At 34.4% G+C, this 25,173-nt stretch overlaps 1 protein-coding gene across 8 annotated transcripts in view; it reads left to right on the forward strand.

The window, feature by feature from the left end:
- The window catches only part of myf6 (myogenic factor 6), a 69,963-nt gene that overhangs the window by 8,965 nt on the left and 35,825 nt on the right, over nucleotides 1–25,173 (forward strand). For all 8 annotated transcript variants that reach the window (XM_073945837.1, XM_073945841.1, XM_073945843.1 and 5 more), the window contains exon 3: nucleotides 18,559–18,852. In XM_073945837.1, the coding sequence (XP_073801938.1) occupies nucleotides 18,588–18,852 (265 nt within the window). In that variant the 5' untranslated portion in view covers nucleotides 18,559–18,587. The remainder of the gene's footprint in view (nucleotides 1–18,558; nucleotides 18,853–25,173) is intronic.

Genomic DNA, 25,173 nt, shown 5'->3' on the forward strand with positions numbered 1-25,173 from the left:
TTTATTAGTTTTTCAAAGACCTCCTAATATAAACATGGCTATTTTATTCTTTTAAAAATGTGTTGGAGCCAAATCTCAAAACTGTCCAATGGTGAATGGTGGTCTTAAGCATAGATCAATGAGTTACAAGCCTTAAAAATGAAAAAAGAAAGTTGTGAAATCATTAAAATTTTTTCTCAATTGCTTTGGCAGATTTTCAAAACAGTTTTAACATTCTCTAAACTGGGAGTTTCCTGGAACTTCAGAACTTTATTGCATGTCTGCAAACCTCACCCAAAACATTTCATTCATGCTTTAAAACCTAGTTATTTTGTCAGTAATTTGGCCAAGGCCACCAAAACATGAACTGTATTTGTATTTGTATTTATTTTTTCACCAAGACAGTCAACCATGGAAATTAAGGTTAAAAAAATCTGATATTTGTTGAGTCAAAAGTACATAGAAAAAAATGAACATTTGTACGAATGTATGCTAAGTGCAATCTAACTATATATACATACATACACACACATTTCTAAACATAATAGTTTTAATAACTATTTTCTAATAACTGATTTATTTTGTCCTTGCCATGATGACAGTAAATAATATTTTACTAGACATTTTTCAAGGCACTTCTATCTTTAGACTATTGAAAATAAATATAGCTTAAAGGGGCTATAATTTTGACTTTAAAATGTTTTGTTTTTTTATTAAAAATGTATTTAAAATGTTTATATATATATATATATATATATATATATATATATATATATATATATATATATATATATATATATACATGCTACCAAATTAGATTGATAAATACATAAAGCAAATTGTATTGTAACGATGTCATTTACCAATTTAGCAGACATTACAAACAATGTCAATATCAGATATTTATGGTGTAAACATGCATGTATACAAATGTTTGAAAAGTAAATAAACAGTTTTGAGTGTGATGGTACACACAATAAAAAAATGATTGAGAAGTTGTGAAAAGTTTGACAGATTAAATGAGAATCTACTCATCCATTGTGATTAACAAGCCATATGCAATTAGTTTTTGTGAAAACAAAAATTGTACTGTACTGCACACGTGCCAAAGCATTTGCAATTTGCTCAAATTAATAATAAATCCCTCTCTGAAGTGAACAATATGCTAATTGTTCAGAGATCTAAACTTATTGTTTTGTAAAAATAAAAATTTCAATCGAGAACTTAGCCAAAGCAATTGATAAAATTTGTAATAAATACCTCGGCCTAATTTTACTAGTGGATATTTTAGTTATATTATAAAGAGTTGTTTTTTGTATATATTATAAAGAGATGTTGTTTTTTGCCATGTCACAACATGGGACAAATTTAAAAGTATGTAAAGTCAGTAAAAAGTAAAAAAAAAAAAAAAAAAAAATTGCTAATAAAATAAAAGTAAAATAATACTTTTATTTTTTTTATAAAAATATAAATACATTTTCTTGAACAACAGATAATAAAAAATACAAATAGCAAAAACTGAATGTAAATGTTGAGCATTTTGTGTAATTTATATTATTAGTCAAGAATAAAGCATTCATAGACAGTATAAAAGGCTGTTTACATTTGTAGTTCCTTTATCTTGGTTTATATAGTAATATCTTTTTCCTAAATTTTTTTTTTCTAAAAACATAGGAACTTGATACGTTTGGTTACTGAAAATCATGTTCTCTGGTTTAGCACTATACGCTCATTTTAAATTGGTAATTATAGAGAAAACTTGAATTAGTGGATGAACCCTATTCAACATGCACCTGTTAAGTTATTTTTTCTCAGAATTTTTAACAAATATGTTTTTTGTAACACTTTAAAATGAAGTTTATTTGTCCTTTGGTTTGACACCTTTATTCATTGAAAATGTTCAACAAGTCTGACAAATCATGGAGAAAAACAAAATCATATATAATAATCAGCACTGTATGAAGATAAGAGTCCAACAATGAAGATAAAACACTCTCAGGCTATTTGTATATTATAAATATAATATAAAAGTTGTTTTTCTTAATTTTTGCTATGTCAAACCAATAGACACATTAACAATGCAGTTCAGAAAATAAATAATAGCTAATAAAATAAAATATGTCTTATATTTGTCAAATATCAGACTTCAAACCAAATTGTTTGACAAAAAAGAAGCATTTTAACTGGCTTTTTGTCAACTACCCATACGCTGCTATAAAGCATATATCTGGTTTGCTCGTTATGGTGCTTGCCAATAACACCTCTTTTGATCAGTGAAGTGTACCATTGTAAAGTCTGGTTTGATCGTTCCTCTTGATTGCTTTAGTAGTTTAGTTCCTCTCAGAGATCTCTGAAACTCATGCAGAAAAGACACCATTTGTGTTCAAAACCCTTTTGTTTAGGTAATTCATTTTGCAGCATCTAAACCATAGGTCAAAACCTAGTTTATAATTGGACGATTATAGAGATCAAGAGATTTGGCTAACAGACTAGCTCAAGCATGAAATGTGATTTGGGCTATAAGTTACTTTAATAATATGGAGTAATAATGAACTACTATTTAAAGAATGGAAGTTAATGTGAGAAAGGTGCGGTTGGTGTAGTGAATCAATGCTGGAAGAATTGTGAGGTGAATTGTCAGGTGTTTTTTTGTTGATTCTGAATTGATTAGAGGAACTTCTAAATTAATGTTAATGAATGCTAATGGAATCCTTACTGGAAAAATCGAATGTGGCTTTTGTCTGGTTTAAAAATGTGTAAAAAAAAATTTCTTAAGATGCTCCAGCTCAGCCTAGGTGAGGTTTTGCCACTGAAAATCCTAAATTTGTTTTGGCAGTGAAAAAAAGTGTAAAAGCAACAGCATATAGCAACAGCATATATCAACATATAGGGAGGATTTTGCGAAACAGTATAAAAAATAGTATTGAATGATTAGTCTGATCCCTTACATAAATGTAAGTTTAATTTGTAAAGACACAAAGTAGAATTATTTTCAGTGTTTGAAAATATTTGTTATTATTTGATTTAAGAGTTTAAAGGTAGAAGATAAATTCCTCAATAGGAACATCATCAAAAATAAATAATAAATATATTGCTGTGCACAGTTTTGCTCCAACCCTAATCAAACACATTAGCTGACCCAACAAATCAAGGTGTTCAAGACTACAATGGATTATTAAGCTGCGCTCACACTTGACATTTCTCCCCATAGACTTCCATTTATACGCACACGAATGCGTCAGACCGGATACGCTAAGCTACTGCTACAGGTTTTGCCTTTTGCTGCGTTGGAAAGTTCAAGCTTGGTGAACTCTGACCTGCGAAATCGCATCACATGATTGCGTGAGACCAATCGAAGATCAAAACATGACCTCTCTGGACAAAAATTTTAAACATAAACCAATCGATCACTTTTTAAATGTCTAATCATCTTGTTTAATCCCGCCCCTTTTTCGCAGCGCTGTATAACAGAATTTTGCATGCTCAAACTCTAGGGTAATCGCAGCATGTGTGAGTTGGAGGTGGTTGTAGCTAAACTATGCAGAGCTGTGGCTCTCCAGGAATTTGAGATGGAGACCATTGCTCTAGAACCTTTCATCTGAAAAAGTGGACAAATAAGACTAATCTAAATGCCTGGTGTGAATGGAAATGTGTTTCCCTCATCAATAGATAACATAAATCTACATTTGAACCATCCCTAAAATAGTTCGTACCATTGTTAAAACATGATCGGGCCAGCAGTCTGTATATTACACAAACAGTCTGAAACCAGCAGATCTAGATACCAAACAAAACACTGAAAGTTTCATTGATAAATGAAATATAATTGAAATATATCAATTTAGTTCACTGAATCATACTTTGTTATAATTAGAATTAGTTACACATGGCTAAACGATGTAGAAATTGATCAATTTCTCTCCAGGATCCGGTTGAAAGCTTTGATTTGCACCTCTTAGATGTTTAGGATGCTGCCAGGTTTTCCATCATGTGTGCCAGTGGAACAATAGTGAATGCTGCAGTGATGATTGATTCATCTCTACTGGTTTGTTCCGCACAGAGCATTGTCTCTCACCAAGCTTTCTTTGTTTTTGCTGAAATCGAAAACAGCGTGAACGAAACATTGCCGAAGCGCACACATTAGCCTTCATGTATATGTAGTCAGAGAGTGAGATCAAGTTATTGACCCAGTGTGAGTTAGTCATGCTCACCGCGGCCAGCATTGACTCATTCTTTATGCATTTAGCTCAGACTTGAACTAAAGGGAAATTAGTCCCACTAAAAACCTTCTGTATTCAAACACAACGTTCCATAAAGCGTCTTTCTTCACATACAAGTTTATGATTGAAAAAGAAATGGCTGCAAAAACACCACATTATTAAAGCTAATCAGGGTTTTTTATGTTTCAGATAATATTTTTGACGAATGAAATGTCAAAGTATGCGGGGCAATCAAGTACAATGTCACAAATCAAGAGACATCACAGCATTTACATATTTTGCAAAAAATATATACAGATGAAAATGATGTAGTTGTTTTCTGTTTTTGTCTCTGTTGTATTTGAGTGAACGTGGCCTTGGAAAGTGCTGGATGCGGGTCAGGGCAGGTGAGATGTCAGGGGTTGAAAGGTGAAAGTTCAGCTCCTCTACAAAACCCATAACGACACCTGATCTTCAGCCTGAGTTCACAGGCCGTATGACTCTGTTCCCCTGTGACAGGACGATCTAAACACACACATGCATACACTCACACAGACATGTGTCAGTGAGGTCTAAACATACACACAGTGCTATACTGAACAAAATAAGAATAAAAAAGTAAATAATAAGCAGTCTTAAATTACTTAGCAAACTTAGCAAAGCATGGTGAGATATGAATATTTATTAGGCCTTGTCTCAATATTTACATTCGGTCATTACTGTTTTAATACATAAAGGTGTGTATATGCTTATTGTGGGAGAAGATACAAAGCAAAATTAATGTAGTAAAAACTGAACTTAATGTCATGTTTTAACACAATTTATTGGATGTTATGTGCAATTGCTTATAATATATGAATGAATGAATTCAAATATAAGTATCATAACTTTAAAAGTTTGATTACATGCAAGTAACTGAACTGAGAATTTCCTTAAGTACATTTTATGAATAGTATTTTGCTGACAAGTGTTTATGGAAAACTAAAATATACTTCTGGTTATTTTATATTTAAACTTGTAAATTGTGTATTTTAATACATCAAAAGAAGATCATATTAGCTAGTGAGCACAGTGACAAAATTCTCATTTTGAAGATATAAAACTGATAGAAACATGTAAAACTTGAAGTTAGTCAGTTCCGCCTAAATGGATCAACAGTTTTATTCACGTCAACTCACACTTCAATTTCTCATCAAATCATGACAAATTAAATGCTCTCTACTAGGGTTGCGCGCTTTACCGGTACAATGGTAGTATTGAGATACTATGGCTCCAAAATACTAGCGGTGCCACCAATGCAATTTCACAGCAATTCGTAACTTTTTGATTTTGTGGCTGATTCGTTTGAATTCGTACGGTCTAATGCGTACAATTTAGTACGATTTGCTCATCACCCAATGACAGTTTAGGTTAGGGGTGGGGTTGGGTGCCACGTCTCCTTTTTAAAATTGTACATTTTTGTATGACTGAATTCGTCGGAATTAGACACTAAACTGACAAAATGTAAAATACTTACGTTTTCTAGTGAGATCAGGCTGGTGCCACTGTAGTTTGTAAACGGTAGAATTGTTATTAATGGTTTATCTGCAATAGATAATGTTGCCTGTGGAAAAAGTCACTAAAATGCTCACACATTTGTGTAACAATAAACCATTTTATTGAATAGTGTGTGGAGCACTTTAAGGTTGCAAAACTGTAGAATTTTATGGTAGCCTATTGCACGTTTTCTAATGCTTCAGTTTAATCGCACATCTTAATCGGTTCATTTCTGTTCCTGTTAATATGATTTAGTAGCTACAGCAACCACGACAATCTCTTTAAAAGAACGACTCACAAACTGAAATTTTAAATTACTTTGGATTGTTATCTGGTAAAACCCAAAATAGCAACAGAAAACATTGAAACAATTTTTGACCGCTTCATATAGCCTAGTTTTGTTGGAAAAATTATCTTTTGTTACAAATGTCATTTGTATCTTTATTTTATTGTATTTTTGTATGTCAGTTATCTGCAAAATAAACAAATAGAATGAATAAGTTTCAGGTGAAGTAGGGTGCAAATAATACTTTTTGGTCTTAGAATTATGAATTACATTCAAGTGGGCCTATTATAACACAAAATATAGTTTTTTTAAAATCCATTTTCTTTTTAATTTAAGTTAAGAATTACAGTATCGCAATACTACTTAGTATTGTGATACTTAATCGTAAGATTAATTAATGCTATCACGACAGCCCTACTCTCTGCTATCTGACATGCCTTCATTTGCTTTTCATTTGATGCACTTGAGCTTAAACACTCTCACTGGTAGAGCTGTGACGAAACAAAAAACTGTTGGCTGATTTTTTAAAAGGGGAGGGGCTACACTATGTCCCACCCTCTCTTCGTGCTTCGGTTGACACTATGTCAAACATTAAATAAAAATGCGTATTTTAAAGCACTTCACGGGACCTTAGGCAATCACCTTGTGTTAATCCACATAGGAAACGATGAGTGATAAAAAACTTTTAACAAAAATCCTTTAATCCTCAAAAAAAATTTTAGGTAATCTGAAGTGACGCTATCAAAAGCAGTGCGGATCCAAATGCAGGGTTTATTAGCAGGATGGTCAGGCACACAGGGGCAAACAGATGTGCACAGGAAATCCAGAGTCATAGTCAAATAACAGGCAGATAGTTAGTACAGGCAGGCTGCAGACAACGTAAACAAACAAACAAGGCGAGGGTCATAAAGACAAGGCAAGGAAAACACGTCATAATGTTCACATTCAGTATAACAAGACTTAGCCATGATTTGTGTGTGTGCGCTGTATAAATAGTCCATGAGTCAGTCTGTGTGCAGCATTAGCTGTTTGAGTCTAATCAACAGAGATTTGGAGCAGGTGTGTGTGTTGCATGACTGGATCTTGTAGTCCATATAATGGCGGATTTGTAGTCCATTGTGTACTGCATGTTTACCAGCGATCTGCACAGGCTGGATCGCTGATAATCATAACAAAGTGGTTTTGGATTTATTCATTTATTTTGCTTAATGTGTATAATAGGAAATGGAAACACATTTGTATAATAAACTCTGACATAGTGGAAATTACACCCACATGACAGTCTCAGTTAGCTGCCTTGTTTACTGTGGGTTGCTAGGTTATCAGTACTGCAGTGAGCAACTCTAACAAACTGATGGAAACACGTCTAATTCACATTTAGTTTTTTTTTTCTTTCTTTTTTGTGTACTTTGAAGGCGATACAGTGGCTCAGTGGTTAGAGCTGTTGCCTTACAGCAAGAAGGTCGCTGGATCAAGCCCTGGCTGGGTCAGTTGGCGTTTCTTAGTGGAGTTTGTTCTCCCTGTGTTGGTGTAGGTTTCCTCTCGGTGCTCCGGTTTCCCCCACAGTCCAAAGACATGCAGTATAGGGGAATTGAATGAACTAAACTGGCTGTAGTGTATGAGAGCATGTGTAAAGGTGAGAGTGTATGGGTGCTTCCCAGTACTGGGTTGTGGCTGGAAGGGCTTCTACTGCGTGAAACATATGCTGGATAAGTTGGCAGTTTATTCCGCTGTGGCGATCCCTGATAAATAAAGGGACTAAGCCAAAGGCAAATGAATGAATGTGAACTTTGAAAAGGTTCACATTAGAATGGAAACCTGGCCATTAACATTTGTGACAAAGGTACTTTGGAAACAGTCATAAAACAGTCATGTACTCATTTTAAGCACGGCAAAATGGCTATATATTTATTATATTTATATTATAGTATATGGAAGATCTAAAGTACATTTAAACACTTCTATTTCACAAAGACACAGGTTAACATCAAAACCTACAAAATCAAAATGTGCTAGTAATAAAAAAAATTGTAAAATCAGTCTATATATGATACATTATCTAAAAGAAACTTGAATGAAATTCAATAAAAGGAAAGATTTGATGGGTTTTCAACCATGAAGGAATAAATAAAGTTGTTGAACAATGGCTTCAAAGGCAGACAAATATTTATAGCACATTCACACAAAAACATTTCGAGCTTTGTGTTAATGTCACTTCTTTGTGTGAATGTGCTAGAAATATGTTTCTACTTTTGGAGCGATAATGTGCCAACTTTGTTTGCTTTGTTTTCCATTTTCATAGAAGTAAATAAGTCTCCATATATGTATGTTTTTCTATATCACTAGCCTTCAGGATTATAATAGCACACAGGACCATTTTGGGGGGTTTCCAGTCACAAGTGGTCAGCTGAGACACATCACTGTTTACACCTGGTTGTAACAAGCGTCTCAGATATGTCTCCTGTGACCACTTGTGATCAGATTTCGTCAAGTGTAAGTTCTCTGATTTCATGGCTCCATTCATCATGTATAGATCACTCTATCACTGCATACAGCATCTTGAATGATCTGTGAAAACAACATAAGATCAGAAAACTGACATTTCCTGTGTATGTGTGTGTGTGTGTGTGTGTGTGTGTGTGTGTGTGTGTGTGTGTGTGTGTGTGTGTGTGTGTGTGTGTGTGTGTGTGTGTGTGTGTGTGTGTGTGTGTGTGTGTGTGTAAAAGTTCAGTCTCAATGTGTGGTCAAATCATGTTTTTCCAACACTGGATTTCTCATAGTGTTTTTCTTACAATTCAGAATCAGAATTAATGCATACAAACTCAGAATAATCAGAACTTGCTATTCAGATTTTTGTCCTTTCACTTGTCTATTTTTATTATTTTTGACGTCATTTATCAGAATTGTCACTATCTCTCATAATTAAAGTGTTATTTTACTATTTAAATTAAATTTCTCATAAATAAAGTGTAATTATTTCTTTATATCTCAAAGTTTTGACTTTCTCACATTTCTGACCAGTTGAGAATATTTTTTATTGCATTGTAACTATATCCTGCAATAGTGAAAGTATCAAATTTTATACACAGTATTTTATTGCAATTTTGGCTTTTTTTGCTCGCAATTTTGATTTTATTTTTCAGAAGGGCAGTTTTTTTTACTTTATTTTGTGCAATTGAAGAGTTTATTGGCTTTATTTGACAAAAACTATCAGACTGTCAACTTTAAAGAACTTAAAATTATGATACACTAACTTTTTTTTATTATCATTATTTTATTATAATGCTCAAACTACTTATTTAAAATCAACACAATGTTTGAGTTTTTTTTGGGACAACTTAATTGTTTTATGTTCAGTTCACCTAAATTCGTAAAAACATTTGTGTTCAATTAATCGGATTGTGTTGGGCTGTCTTTTAGAGTGTATGAATGTAATATGAAATGATGATGATAATATCAAGCCTTAAGTATTAAGTCTGATTTGGCAAAGCCGGGGCTTAAACCAGTGACTATCTTGCTGTGAGGCAACAGTGAACCACTGAACCATCATGCCATCCTTTATTTTCATTTAGTAGCAAATAAAGTTAACTACTTTGCTAGTTAACAGATGAGTAAATACTGCTATAAATGCGTTGTTTACTGTTTGTTCACATAAGTAAATTCATTAACTAACCTTTACTAGATTTCCTATTTTGTAAAAACATTTTGTACTAAACAAACTACTTAAAAAATATATATATATTTTTGGGACATTTTAATTCTTTGTGTGACGTCATTTACGTCCGCATTCTTTGAATTTTAAAGGTCCATACTGGCCCTATAACCCCATAAGTGGTTCTGTTCTCTCATCAGTTGGAATATAATAACTTTTGCATGGATTATGATAGAGACATTTTTCTTTTTGCTATGATTACTGACATCGGCAGGAACCACCAAAATTAATGACAGCAGCCTAGACCACACAGAACCTAAAACGTACACTTTCAAATTTTAGTTTAAAAAAAAAAGCGCCTATATTTATTATATACAGCGAACATATATGATTATTTTAATCACTTTCAACAGTGTTTTTAAAAAATTCAAAGAGTTTTCTTTAAAATGTTACCAAACTTTTGCATTTACACCTCTGCATGCGGATTTGGGTAGGCAAAATACAGGCGGAAACCCCAAAATAGCACTTGACTTTTAATAAACTTACTTTAAGTTAAATTAATTAAGTTGTGTTGAGAAAACATGGAACATGTGCAACCCTGCATTTGTTTACTTCTCTTTTCTAGCACACATTGTGTTTATACATCCATTGTAAATTTACACAACAATAACTTATATTTTTTAAGGAATTCAATAACAAAATGTTTGAAACCACTACAAATGTTACAGTGAAAGCTCCAAAACTGTGTTCTGCCAGCAGTGTGAGATGAGATATAAAGAAACCTGACCTATTCATGACTGAATAACTGACCATAACACACTCCTCTCTACCTGTGCCATGATATACAGGAAGAAAAGTGTGTGACTCGGGGGGGTGGGGGCGGGGGGGTTCAGAGGTGGTGTTAAAAATAATGACATATCCAGATCTGCTGGCAACACTCTGCCCTATAATTTTAATGGCTCTGTGCTGGTCATGTCATGAGCTGTGCATGAACCAATCCTTCGCTCTCGAGGGAGTAATTACAGCACACACAACCCTCACACACAGAACAATGTAGAGAGTCATCACACACTCACACAGCCAAGGTCAAAAACAAAACCTCACACACGCACACACACACACACGCACTTACATTCCTGCAGCAAGCGATGGGAGCGTGACAATCGGGAAACAACGGCTGTTAGTTACAGAAAATGAATTAGGACTTGGGCTGAGGAGCGGAGAGCAGGAAAGAGGGCTAGAGGAAGTACTGGGATTACTAGCTGGACTGCAGAGTGAGCCGAGGGCTGCGTTCACCCAGTAAACTGACCAAATTTATAAGACCTCTGGGACCGTGTTGATACCCATCCCTGCCCTGCACCTCTAGAACTGCTGATTTAAAAATAATCCTAAATCAGCGAGTGACAGGCATCAGAAATACCACGGCTAGGTCAGAAAACTCATGAAAACTACAATTCCAGATTACACCTGTGTTTTTGCAGATATCTTTTTTATATAACATGAATATACACTTACCGGCCACTTTATTAGGTACACCTGTTCAACCTTGAGTTGGATGGGCTACAACAACAGAAGACCACACCAGGTGCCACTCCTGTCAGCTAAGAACAAGAAACTAAAGCTGCATTTTGCACAGAATCACCAAAATATGTAGAATAGAAAATTGGAAAAACTTGCCTGGTCTGATGAGTCTCGATTTCTGCTGTGACATTCGTATGGTTCGAATGGATCCATCCTGCCTTGTATCAAAGGTTGAGGCTGCTGGTGGTGGTATAATGGTGTGGGGTATGTTTTCTTGGCACACTTTGGGCCCATTAGTACCAATTGAGCATCGTGTCAACGTCACAGCCTGCCTGAGTATTATGCTGACTATGTCCATCCCTTTATGACCACAGTGTACCCATCTTCTGATGGCTACTTCCAGCAGGATAACGTGTCAAAAGGCGTGAATCATCTCCGACTGGTTTCTTGAACATGACAATGAGTTAACTGTACTCAAATGGCCTCCAGTCACCAGAACTCAATCCAATAAAGCCACTTTGCGATGTGGTGGAATGGAAGATTCACAGCCGACAAATCTGCAGCAACTGCGTGATGCTATCACATCAACATGAACCAAAATCTCAGAGGAATATTTTCTAGTACCATGTCAAATTTAGGCAGTTCATTCCCCTGTGGTGACCCCAGATTAATAAAGGCACTAAGGCAAAAAGAAAATGAATGAATGTAAAATAAATGCCATGAAGGATTATGACAGATCTCAAGGCAAAAGGGGGTCCAATCCGGTACTAGTAAGGTGTACCTAATAAACTGGACACTGAATGTACATATTCTGTTATCTGTAACCATAAAAATGACACAGTGACCTAGCTACATGCAATGTGACATTGCAACGTGATAAAGCTGTCTTTTCCTTGTTAAAGTTTGCGTGAAATTAATATTGACCATGCTGATCTCAGTTTGACAGCCTCAGCCACAATACACTGTATTGCTGAGTCAGATATCACACAATCGATTTGGGTTGAGACAACATGAAGGAATTTAAGTGGATTGAACATGAAACAGTTAAGTTGTCCCCAAAAAAACTTAATAATTGTGTTGTTTCAGCTCATTTGATATAAGTATTATATAATTTTTTGAGTGTATTTTTAACCACCCTCCTTACCGTTTGCTATGAGGGAATGATGCGCAAAAGGAAACCCCTACTAAATAATTTCCTTTTCAGTTAAAATACATTAACATACTAAAAAATGATAATAAAATAATAAGTCTCTGCTACTTTTAGTTCACACAGACTTTAAATGGAGTTTTTAATCCTAACCACCCACGATGGTCACGATGGTGTGAAGTTTCCTTTTCTATGATGTCACAGCTTAAAGCAGTATGCCATACAGTACTATGACAATGATCACCTCAGATACTGATAATGTGCTTTATTTGATGCTAAATGTTACCAGTATAATACAATTTTACATGGCTTTTAATGCCATACTAAAACTGCTTACCTCCGATCTTGAAAATGAAATAACTAGCTAACATATAGTTAAAACATAAACGGTGCAAACCAGCATCATCAGTCACTTAGCATGTACAGTACATGCACCTAACAATAATGAGGTTTAATATTTAATATTAGATTATTAACCAGGCCATTCCATTGAGAGTTGAGTGAACTATTCTTCACTTCTAGGCTCTCGTTTTTAAAACTTTGCATAGAAACCTTCTTAAAAGTGAACGTACACTGAAAAAATTATTCAAAGATGATTCCTTGGATTTACTCAATTTTTGTTTTTACGTTAAGTGGTTGTAAACAATATATTTGGGCTGACTTTAAACAAACAAATTAAGTTGAACATTATTAAACTTAATTTGTTTGTTTAAATTCAACACACAAAAAATGTTTGCAACAGTTCTGCATGCAACACTATACGCCAGAATAAATTATAATTTATTTATTAATGATTATTGCTTATATGATGATTTGAAGTGGTTCAATTATGTCTGTATTTAACTTGCATTTCACTACTTCCATCTCACAGTGGCTAATTTATAGGAATTGGTATGATCTCACTTGTATGTTTTCTTATGATTTATTAATTTATTCAGTTCTTGTTTCAAATGAGCAATTTGCATCCCATAATTGGAATCATCTTTCTTTTTTGTATTTTTCTTGTGTAATTTGTATGTTTTCATAGGATCTGATTGCATTTTGCTTTTGTTTGCATTTTACATTGCACAGTTGATTTCATATGACCTTCATCTTATTCATTATGCATTCATGTTTTAATATGAACTCATTCATGCATTCATGTGCATCTGTACAAATACATTATACAATTTGATCTTAAAAAGGTTTTAATAAATGTTTGTTTTTTGGGTACATTTTGTTGTACGTTTCAGATACACATCCTTCTTCATCACATCTATGAGGACCACTGACCTAAACCCTTCTCTAAACCTAAACTGTTTTTAAAAGCAAGCATGAGAGAAAAGTGCACTGTGATAACTTAGCTTTACCTTGATTTTACATTGCCTTTATCTCTTTTGTGGAACCACGCTTCACTGGACATGCGATATAGGTGAATTCGGTAAGCCAAATTGTGCGTAGTGTTTGTGTGTAAATGAGTGTGTATGGATATTTTCCTGTCTTGGGTTGCAACTGAAAGGGCATCCGCTGGATAAGTTGGCATTTCATTCCGCTGTGGTGACCCCAGATTAATGAAGGGACTAAGCTAAAAAAAAATAATTAATGAATAAACATCAAGACAATAGTTATATTTTTATGCTTTCATCCAAATTAATTCCCACTCAAGAGATGCAAGCTATCAGTTTTCAAAAAGATTAATGTGTTTCTCTATTGCATTTCACAGTGTCTAATACATAGACATAATAAAATATCAGTCATAGAGTTTTGTATGATCTGCTTGAGTCGCATGGTGGCTAATTTGTAGGCATTTGTGTGATCTCATTCACAAGTTTTCACATGATCTGCTTGTGTTCCGCTGTGACTAATTTGAGGGAATCTATTTGATTTCATTTATACATTTGGATAGGTTGCTTGCATGACTAGGTGGCTACTTTGTATGATCTTATTTATATGTTTCATATGATCAACTTGGGCAGCATGGTGGTGCAGTGGGTAGCACAATAGCTTCACAGCAAGAAGTTTGCTGGTTCGAGCCCCGTTGGCATTTCTGTGGGTAGTTTGCACGTTCTCCCTGTGTTCACGTGGGTTTCCTTGGGGTGCTCCGGTTTCCCCCACAAGTCCAAAAACATGTGGTATTGGTGAATTGGTTGAGCGTAATTGTCCGTGGTGTATGTGTATGAATGAGTGTGTATGGATGTTTCCCATTGATGGGTTGCAGCTGGAGAGCATCCACTGCATAAAACATACAGTATGCTAGATAGGTTGGTGGATCATTCCGCTGTGGCTACCCCAGAATAATAAAGGGACTAAGCCGAAAAGAAAATGAATGAATATAATCAACTTGAGCTCCACTTACAGTTTGGCGTGATTTTTGCTTACTTAAAAAAGTAAAAATAACATGGTATGAACAAATGTTATTTTTCAACACGAATACATATACAGCATGACAACAATTCACACGTTTATCCATATCGACTACCATATACTTTTATATACATATAAATATAATTTTTATTAGTTGTCAAAAATGATACATAAATAGCTTAAGCTATAGCTGTCCCCCTTAAACTGCATGAGTGGGTGAATTTATTGATAAAATTCAATTTAATGATACTCAAGATTACACAGAATAAATGTGATACTACCACTTGAGTTGCTTTAAAATATGAATGAGTAACTGATGTTGTGAATATACTGAAAAACCAATAAAAACACTGTAATATACTATATTCATTATGATGTTAGTTTTTTCAAGGACAAGGAAATGTGTGGGTATTTAGATTATGTATGAACATAAATCAGCAGCACAGTGGCTGAGTGGTTAGCACTGTGGCCTCAGAGCAGAAAGGTTGCTGGTTCGAGTCCCGGCTGGACCAGTTGGCATTTCTGTTTGAGGATTGCATGGTTTCCTCTGAAACTGGCCTTTAATAGCCTTATGAATGGAAGAGTGTATAGGTGTTTCCCAGTACTGGCAACGCTGGAAGGACATGCGTAAAACATATGCTGGAATAGTTGGTGGTTCATTCCGCTGTGGCGACCCCTGATTAATAAATGGACTAAGCTAAAGGAGAATAAGTGAATGAATGAACATAAATCTAAAATAACCCCAAATTATATTGGAGTATTTAACTATATATCTGAAGCATGAATGCTATTTAAAATAAGTCATGATACAGTAGCTTATGAAACACTCAATCAAGTTTTCTACTATGAAAAACATTTTTTTTATCCATAAAAACATGTTTTTTTACCACAGGTTCTGAGAGGTAGAGCATGACAGTATCGTTTACTCAATCCTTGTCCACTGAAATTACGTACTGTACAACATGACTAAAATGAATCTGACATTTAATTGGAATATGTCACTTTATATCTGAGGTTATTTTAAATAAGCCATAATAGCAAATGACATACTCAACCTCCAAGTCTTCCAGTGTGCCAGAAAAACTTCTCATTCTCATAATTTTCCACTTTATGTTTATGTTTATGTGAAAGGTAGAGCGTAGAAATTAAGGAATTATTGATGATGGGTCAATGGTGGCTCAGTGGTTAGCACTGTCGCCTCACAGCAAGAAGGTTGCTGGTTTGAGTCCCGGCTGTGCCAGTTGGCATTTCTGTGTGGACTGGCCATTATACCTTGAGTGTGCGCGTTATTTTCTTATAGTCAGTTATTCTGTTTATGGTTACTACACCTATAAAGACACTGTTCAGATATTGTATTTTAAGACATTTGTGAAGTTTTTGTACACAAAAAGCTCCTGTTTGTAGAGCTAGTTTCTTACGCATTTCATCCAAAGACTTCTGATTTGTTTTAATTACATTTTTGACCCTTGTAAGTAGGGGTGCGCACCCCCTTACACTGATGGTTCAGGAGGAAAACATATACTAATAACTTAATGTGCTTACACTATGAATACAGCAACTTATCAGCCATTCACAAAGAAAGCATCCTAGCATCTGAAAACGTGATATTGAACAGAAATTGTTCCGCTATGCTGCCATTGTCATGCCAACTTGGAACACAGAAGCTGGTAGTTAGATCAGATATGGTTGTTGCCAGAAGTTAACAAAAATTTGGTTAATATTATTTTTTACTATTAATTGTATTTCATTAACGTCTACCCCTATCCCATCGCTAAACCCAACTATCACAGTATTGTAAAAACAGTAGTTGTACCTAGTATTATTTATTTTATCTATTAAATTACCCAATAAATTGTATTTTTTAGTTAATGAGCGGCACTCATGTGCAAGGTGCTGCAGGAGACACGAATGCTTACACATAACTGTCAACTGCCTTTACATAGAAAATCAAGTGAATCTTTTCCTTTACACACACGCTTAAGATTGAACAGTTATTGTCCCCTACACCCGCTGTTATGAATGGACCTTCAATCAGTGCTAGCATTTTCCTAAGAGAGATTTCAGTTTAGAAGCTTACTGAATTTATAAGAGTTGGGCTCGATCTTTGAAAGTTTAATAAGCAGTAATTATAAAGTTTTTTTTATCTTTCGATATTGTGTTTATTTTGTATTTTTGCATCACAATTAGTTCAATTCTGTATCTGATTGTTATAAAACCCTTCTGCCTGTTCAAAATAAACAGAAAAAGCAAGCACTGGGGATTTCAAATCTGAGGCAGCCTATGTTCCGAACCATGTTTTCACCATTACTCCACTAGTTGTAAGGCATCGTCACACAGCAAAGGCAGCACAGAAACCAAACCTGCGGCATAAATATTCAAAAAATTGTATTTACACAAACTGCTACATGAAACATTTAATGTGACATGGCATCTTTACACTGAATTCCAGCTTAATTTAGCTGTGTGAAGATGCATGTAGCCTGTAAAATAACTAAGTGGATATTGAACTGTAATGTGGTCAAAACCACATTGGAACTACTTCATCTGTGCGTTTGTCTGAAAATTACTGCACACCTTACAATGTTCGTCAGCCAATCAAAATCAAGCATTCAACAGTCAAGTAGTATACTATAGGGCTGAGCAATTTGGGGTAAATATCTAATTGCAATTTTTTGAACAGATATTTGATTTGATTTGGGATTTAATTTTGCAGTGAGTGTTAGTTTAAAAAAGCAAGAGAAAAGATATTAACTAACTCCAACTTCTTTTTGTTTATAAATATTCAGAAATTAAACACTTTTTTTTTTCTCTAGAGCAAACAGTAGCCAATTATGGCTTTAGTTATTTAGTAATTTATTTTGTTTAGTTATCTCCTGGTGCCTTCATGATGTTTTTTCATATGGTGTAACAGATGAAAACAACTCTGAAATTGTACTTTGCTGTTACTGGCTATTAGATTGAATGTCACTGGCAATACTTTTAGTTGACTTTTTAGCAAGATGCTCCTTATATAGTCACCTGTGGTGCTTTTTTAGTTGCTGGTTGTTGTAGTTCCTCATTCTGTGGCAACAATTCTGCGACAGCTCTTACAAATGACCTGTTTTTGTTCGGTGTCTGTGACTTTGAAACCAAAATATTCCCATATAACCGACGTGCTATTTTTCTTCATCTATTAATGCTTCTGAAGTGGCAGAAGCCATCATCCCACTTATTCGTGCTTTTCTATGTGTTTGTTTTATTGTGGGCTTTCTCGTTCGGTTGTGGAATTCTTATTGGGCAAAACTAAACCGTGCTCACTCAATTGGCTAGGAAGACTGTCACATACAGCTGGTGCTCACTTATTTGCTCTGGGTGGGGGAAATCATATAATACATATATATTTCAAATCGCAATTGCAATTCAATTTCGATTAATCACACAGCCCTAGTATACTACGAATCATAGGTCTCAAACTCGATTCCTGGAGGGCCACAGCTCTGCACAGTTTTGCTCCAATCCTAATCAAACACATCTCATCCAATTAATCAAGGTGTTCAAGACTACTATGCCGAGCTGCGGCCCTCCAGGAATTGAGTTTGTGACCATTGCTATGAATGAATCCTTAAAATGTAGGCTTAAAAGCTTTGGTTTTTACAAGGACAAGTGTTTTGTTAACACATTCAAATTAATATACTGTATAAAATACAGTATCTGCGTTAGATTTGTCCTTCCTTGACTACTAATATTATATGTAAGATGTAAAACTGACTAAAATGAATTAAACATTTTACTAAAAGATGTCTAACGTACTCATGCTATTTAAAATAAGCCATAATAGCATATGACACACTCAACCTCCCAGTGTTTCAGTGTGCCAGAACAGCTTCTCATCCTCATATTTTTCCACCGCATGCAGGTTCAGTGAGCTGCTACCGTTATGGCCTGATGTATTGGTTTGAATGGCTGGAGCTCATGCAGATCCGGATGTGCTTCTGGTCGGCTCTGATCTCCACTGCTCCCGCTAGGCCTCTTTTACAGCAACAGGAAATGCTGCCTGCTATGGGGTCACGACCCACTCATTTTGACATATGCGTCAAGTGCAGCCCACCCGACCGGCATACGAGGTTTCCGGTTCGTGCAAGGTGTGGACTGATAGTTTGGGAAGGAAACGGAGGGCAGACGGAGCTGAGACAGCGAGGCAGAATAGGAGGTGAGCGAACACATCTGTCTGACATCAGCTATGCAACATCATCGCGCACACACACACACACACACACACACACACACACACACACTCACACACACACACTTCACCTAGCAGAGCCCCAGCTGGATTTAATACAGTCGCTCCATAGAGAGAATACTGCAAGATGCTCCACACACATTCACAAATTCAGCAGGGAGAAAACCTGGGTCTGCTTAAATAAGACTCTACATTATAAGGAATAGGAGCAAAAATATGAGCGAGCTGTGGAGTTTTTATTAGTTTTGAGTAAAAAAAAAAGATTGTGCATCATATATTTTTAACATGATTTACTGGAGACAGCCAATAAAATGTCAAGAAGTGAATAATGGCGAGGATTTCAACTGTAAAAATGCTACAGTAAAAATCTCTAGCTTTTAACAATAAGTTCTCAATGTATGCAGTGAATAACCGTAAATTGACTTTCCCAGTAATTTTTTTATTTTCATGATATTGGAAAAAATCAAACATTTATTCTGCGATATACATTGTGACATTAATACAATTTCACCAGATGACTTGAACATCTGTAGGTGGAAAGAATTTATCATTTTAGATTGATTGGGATGATTTTGTGTGGAAGTCAGTGGCGGATTTAGGCATGTGCAATATGGGCGATCGCCCAGGACAGCATCTTGCTGGGTTAGGCACTGGAAGACGGTGCAAAAAAAACCCGCCCTCTAGTAAAAGCATTAAGATACGATTTGCTTTTTGCAAGTGTATTAATTTAGAGTGGCAATTCCAGAATAAAGATGTTAGGGGCCATTTACATTTGGCGTCTTTTGCACGCGTAAGTTTGTTATTCTGTGTGGGCAGCCGAAACGATGGTAAAAAGCAAACTGACGCATGCGTGCCTGTGCGCCTCACAAGCACTTCTGTGTGAATCCCGGTTGTTTGCATGCATGCCGATACGCGCCACTCATGCGCCCTGAACCCGGAGTAAAAGCCTTTTGTGCAGAGGTGTCGGTACGCAGCGACTTTTGCACATCGATAAAGTGCAAATGCATAAGTGAAGTTTCATAAACTAATTTCGAGAGGAGCATGTGATATGATCGACTTCAGCTGATCCTCATCGCTTATCATTAGCTAGCCTATCAGATTATTTTAGCTGATCCTCATCGCTAATCATTAGCTAGCCTATCAGATCATTTCAAATATCCTGCCTAAACTTCCTACCTTATCTTCATTTTCAGACCATCTCCGGCTTCTCTCCACAGTCAAAAAACATGTACATAAGTGAATTGTAATACAGTCACAAGCACTTAACGCATACATGCCTAACCTATCAGAACCACCTATTAGCCAGAGCACAGGGGCACTCGAGAAATACCTGATCTTGTGTCCCTCATAATAGTGTGCTCATTGACCAGGCGGGAACTTTGGGCTCATCTATCTCCGAGCTCAGGGTTCTCTCCCGGGACAGCATGCCAAACCTGCTATCATAGTTGAGCATTATCTAAGTGCGAACTCTTGAAAATCTAATAAACATTCTACAAGCATATGTAAATACAATAAAGAGTCTAACAATGTTCAGGTCAAACAATTGAATAATTAAAAATAATAAAAAAAAATCATTATTAAAATCATTATTAATTATTATTATCGACTTGTGAATGGTCACATTGCGTTATCAATGCTGAAACGATATAGTGTGCAGCTCTGTTACAAACAGTACAATTTCTTATGCCTGAATGCTTTTAAAATCATTGTTCAGTCACAGGTTCCAAAAACACATGAAGATGATAACTTATAATGCAAACTCAACATTGTTGATCCTGCAGTGTGACTGCTGCAATTGATAACATAGCGATATCAATGCAGAAACAAAATACAGTATTATGCAGCCCTACCCACAAGCGTATGGCATATTTCATTTTTCTATGTACAGTATATACAATTACTTTTGTAGATTCAATTTGATTTAGACATCAACAATTTCTCAGTGAATATGGACAACATATGTTGATATAATGATTCATTCATTGTTTCAAACTACTTATTTAAAGTGTGCTAAATCAACACAATCCTTGAGGTTTTTTTTTTTGACAACTTAATTGTTTTATGTTTGTAAACAATTAAGTGAACTTAACTGATTTGTTTTGGGACAACATGAAAGAATAGTGAACCCTTCATTTTTTACACTGTACATTTATTCAAATGAGGTACTGCAAAACATATTACAACCTACAAAAAATCAACTAAATGTAATATATTTTATACATTCAGCCCAAATAAATTTACCTTAAATTTACCTTACCACATACCTTAAAATTTTTTAAACCACATTAATACTTTTTAGTTTACTTAACAAATAATTGAATACTAATAAACTATAACTAACAAAAATTAATAAAAAAACATCAATAAATGAATGAAGAGATGAAAGGAAGTGATTATACATTTATACTATGTAAATAAGAATAAACTTAAGAATATTTAATATTAATAATAATTCAGAGTACTGAGTACTTAGAGACACGTTAAACTAAGTTATTGAGCTAATTATTACAGTGTAAATTAGCAGTTTTCTGTATTTTGTAATTGGTGTTTTAATTTTTCCCTATTTAATTATACTTTTGAATCGCATTATCAGACCTTGATCTTTTTTCCAACTGCTTTTACCCTAAAAAAGTTGGAAAAAGTGACTTTTTGTTAGTTTGTAGTGTATTGTCTGGGATGTTGCTGTATATTATAAAATCCTTGTAATAAGCTGCCAGTACATTTTCTGTTTTTTTACAGACTTATTTTCAACCATTATTTTTTATACATTATCTTATTTTAAACTATTAATATGTCAAAAAAAGTCACTTTGTTAAACTGTAGAGCTGAATTGTCAGCCTAAAAAGTCGACAGAACAAAGATCAACATCCCATAATGCAACTAACAACCGTTAATAAATAGAAAACACAAAACAAATACTGTTAAATAACAGATTTTATTTTTACAGTGTAGCATGTTATTTTGCAATCCAGTTTTACACACACACTGTAACAAACATCTTTTAATATACTGTTTCCTGTCCATTTTTTTTGTTGTTGTTTACTACAACATATTGTTTAGGAAATAACATACATATGAATACATATGTAAAATAAAAGAATACATACTAGCTGGTCTCAATTTAGAGGACCAGCCCACACAATTGATCATTTCAAACTTATAAAAAGGTTTAAAAAAAAAGGTCATAGCAGAGATACCATAACTGAAGGTTTAAATTGTTAAAAAAAACTGATATTTTAAAATATGTACATACTGTAAAATAGTGCAACCACAAAATCATTACATTTTTTGAGCTTATGCTATAACCGACCAATACGACTCAAGTTTTTTTTTTCCAGAGCACCATTTACTGTAAGTGCTGTAAGAGATTAAAGAGCCAAATAATTAATATTCTCTAACTCTCCATCGTGTAATTCATAGATTAATAATAGATTGAATGAGTTTTAGAATTAATATTTTTCTGAGTGATGCTTAGTCCTTTATTGGAGCCAGCTGAAGTGTGTCTGTGTAAATGGCCAACGCTTTGCTCTTTTACCAACGAGCCAGGGTTTCCATAGCTGGATTTATGCTTTGCCAGTACTGGTTTTTGTCCCTCTGCCAGCTGTTTTCTCTTTCTGAGGTAAATCCCAATAAATCAAAGACAGCTAATCTGCTGAGAAAAATGTGCCCCTGCCCGTCGAAGGGCCAACTTTTCCTCCATTGGTTACAGGACATGAATCACAGGAAAGATCAACACTTTTTAATGGCAGACGGGCAGTTCTGCCATTTTTAAATGCTGACACAACCTCTTCAGCTTTGTTTTAAAGCCAGTGAAGGCTGTATATTATGTGTTTGTTCGAGCAGATGTTGTTAGTGCATTCATTTTGGAGCATTTTTTGGTTTAAATGAGTTTCACAATTAAGAATTCAGTTATTAGTTTGATGGTAAGATTTTAAAATGTACAAACAAATTAACTTAACAAACAAGACATTTTATTTTCATAAAAAAATAAAGCATAGTTTAATTAATCTTTTAATTTATTCTTTATTTTATGACAATTTTACACACTCGGACTATTTTTTGTATACCCATCTGTGAAAAATTAAAACATAATTGTTGTCATTTGATTGTCAAATGATTAAAAAGTAAATATGAAAGTATTATTTATTTATTTATTATTATTATTGTTATTACATTTTAAAAATCAACATTTGAGTACTAAATTTAATATATACTTGTAATTAAAAATGTATGAAAACAATTATAATTAACCACATGTAATGATTTAATCTTTATATATCATAATTTATAATATTACTTATATTAATTTTGGTGTGTCATTTGACAAATCAAGATTTCGTGTCAAATGGGACTCTCTCTCGGCTCATTTAAAGGTCATCCTGCTCGTCTGTAAGTGGTAAAGTGATCTGATCATTGTGTCATTTGTCATGAAACCCAAGTCCTTCAGCCATAATAATGAGTTCATTTAGGCGTAAGACAGACTGACCTGCAAAGTACAGATTATTATTTATTCCTAATAAACTGCCATGCTGGACCATTCATCTCTAAAATTGAGACATTCTCAGAGTTTATGGGTGCATGACCTGTGCATTTTCGCATTGTTAGAGCTTGCTTTCATCAGGGACAGCCAGTATTTCAGATACATTTATTTAAGCTATGTATTTGAACTACAATTTTTATGAAAAAATCTGAAAAATAAAATGTAATTAATAAAACAAAAGTCATCTTTTAGTTATTATATTTATAAAAGACAAATGCACATTAGAGGGATCCTCTGTCTTTTCAAGAAAGCAGAGACAACAGAAGTTCACAGTTTATTGACTTTTTGACTGTAATTGGTTTATTGCATATACAGTTGAAGTCAGAATTATTAGCCCCCCTTTGAATTTTTTTTTGAATTTTTTAAATTATTCCTAAATGATGTTTAACAGAGCAAGGACATTTTTTACATTATGTCTGTTTTTTTCATCTTGTTTTATTTCGGCTAGAATAAAAGCAGCTTTTAATTTAAAAAAAAACATTTTTAGGGACAAAATTATTGGCCCCTTTAAGCAAATTTTTTTTCGATAGTCTACAGAACAAACCATCATTATACAATTACTTGCCTAATTAATAATAATTTAGGGGGGGCAAATAATTCTGACTTCAACTGTGTGTGTGTGTGTGTGTGTGTGTGTGTGTGTGTGTGTGTGTGTGTGTGTGTGTGTGTGTGTGTGTGTGTTAAAGTGACATTTAAAGGCTTAACTAGGTTAATTAGGTTAACTAGGCAAGTTAGGGTCAGACAGCACTTAAAATGGCTGGCGACCTGATAAGTGCACTGACCACTGAACAAGGGTGGTGAGTAAGATGCATTCTATATTTTTATCTACTGTGCAATATGGAATATTGCATAAAAAATGCAACCAAAATGTGCATCTTTTTTAATGCACATAAGCAAACTAATCTGATAAGAAAAGGCTGCATAAATTATGATGGAAACACAATTACTGAATCATTTCCAGCATTCACATCAAAAAGTCATGTAATTTAGTTTAATGAATAATAAAAATGGGCGTGATGGGGGACAACATTATAACGTTGTAAAACATCTGAAATGTTGTTTTGGTCATCCGAAAATGGTTCAGTATTTTGAGTCTTGTCCCAAAGAGCAATCCCACACCTCTAAAAAGCTTACAGTGGCTTCTCCTACTGTAGCAATTAAAATTTTTCTTTTTGATATTTGGTTTCAGTTTATAAGTAAGTGAAGATTTTGCACAGCCCCAGAGAAATTACATTGCACATCCCAACCCATTTTGCCATCCTCTGGTTTTGCTCTGAATTTTTTGTCCTGAAACAGTGGTAAACAAAAATAGTATCATGAAATACTTGCTAATCTTTGTGCATACAGAGTAGCTGGAACATATAGGATGTTTTAACAATATTGGTGCTTAGGCAACAATAATAATAGGACTGGTCACTTCTGATTTTGTTACCAAAAGTTTTTGAGATTTAGGAATCCTCCATTCATTTTAGATGAGACTTCATCTTGGATGAACTGCCCGGAGGTGTAGCAAAAATAGCCACTATCCTTGAACAGACTTTCTTTCAAAGGGACTTTGCTATAACACTGGCAGAGGGTCCCACAAGTACCACTTTCACTTGTTTCCCTGAAGGTTCTCAAATATTAATAGAATTCTGTTTCAAGTAAATACTGTTCATTGGTCATTCCGTTCATTATAAATTCATAAAGAGGCAACAAAAATAACTAAATATAATAACTATATATAATATTTATATAATATATACTTT

Source organism: Danio rerio, chromosome 4 (genome assembly GCF_049306965.1).
Source record: "Danio rerio strain Tuebingen ecotype United States chromosome 4, GRCz12tu, whole genome shotgun sequence".
In the NCBI taxonomy this organism is placed as follows: domain Eukaryota; kingdom Metazoa; phylum Chordata; class Actinopteri; order Cypriniformes; family Danionidae; genus Danio; species Danio rerio.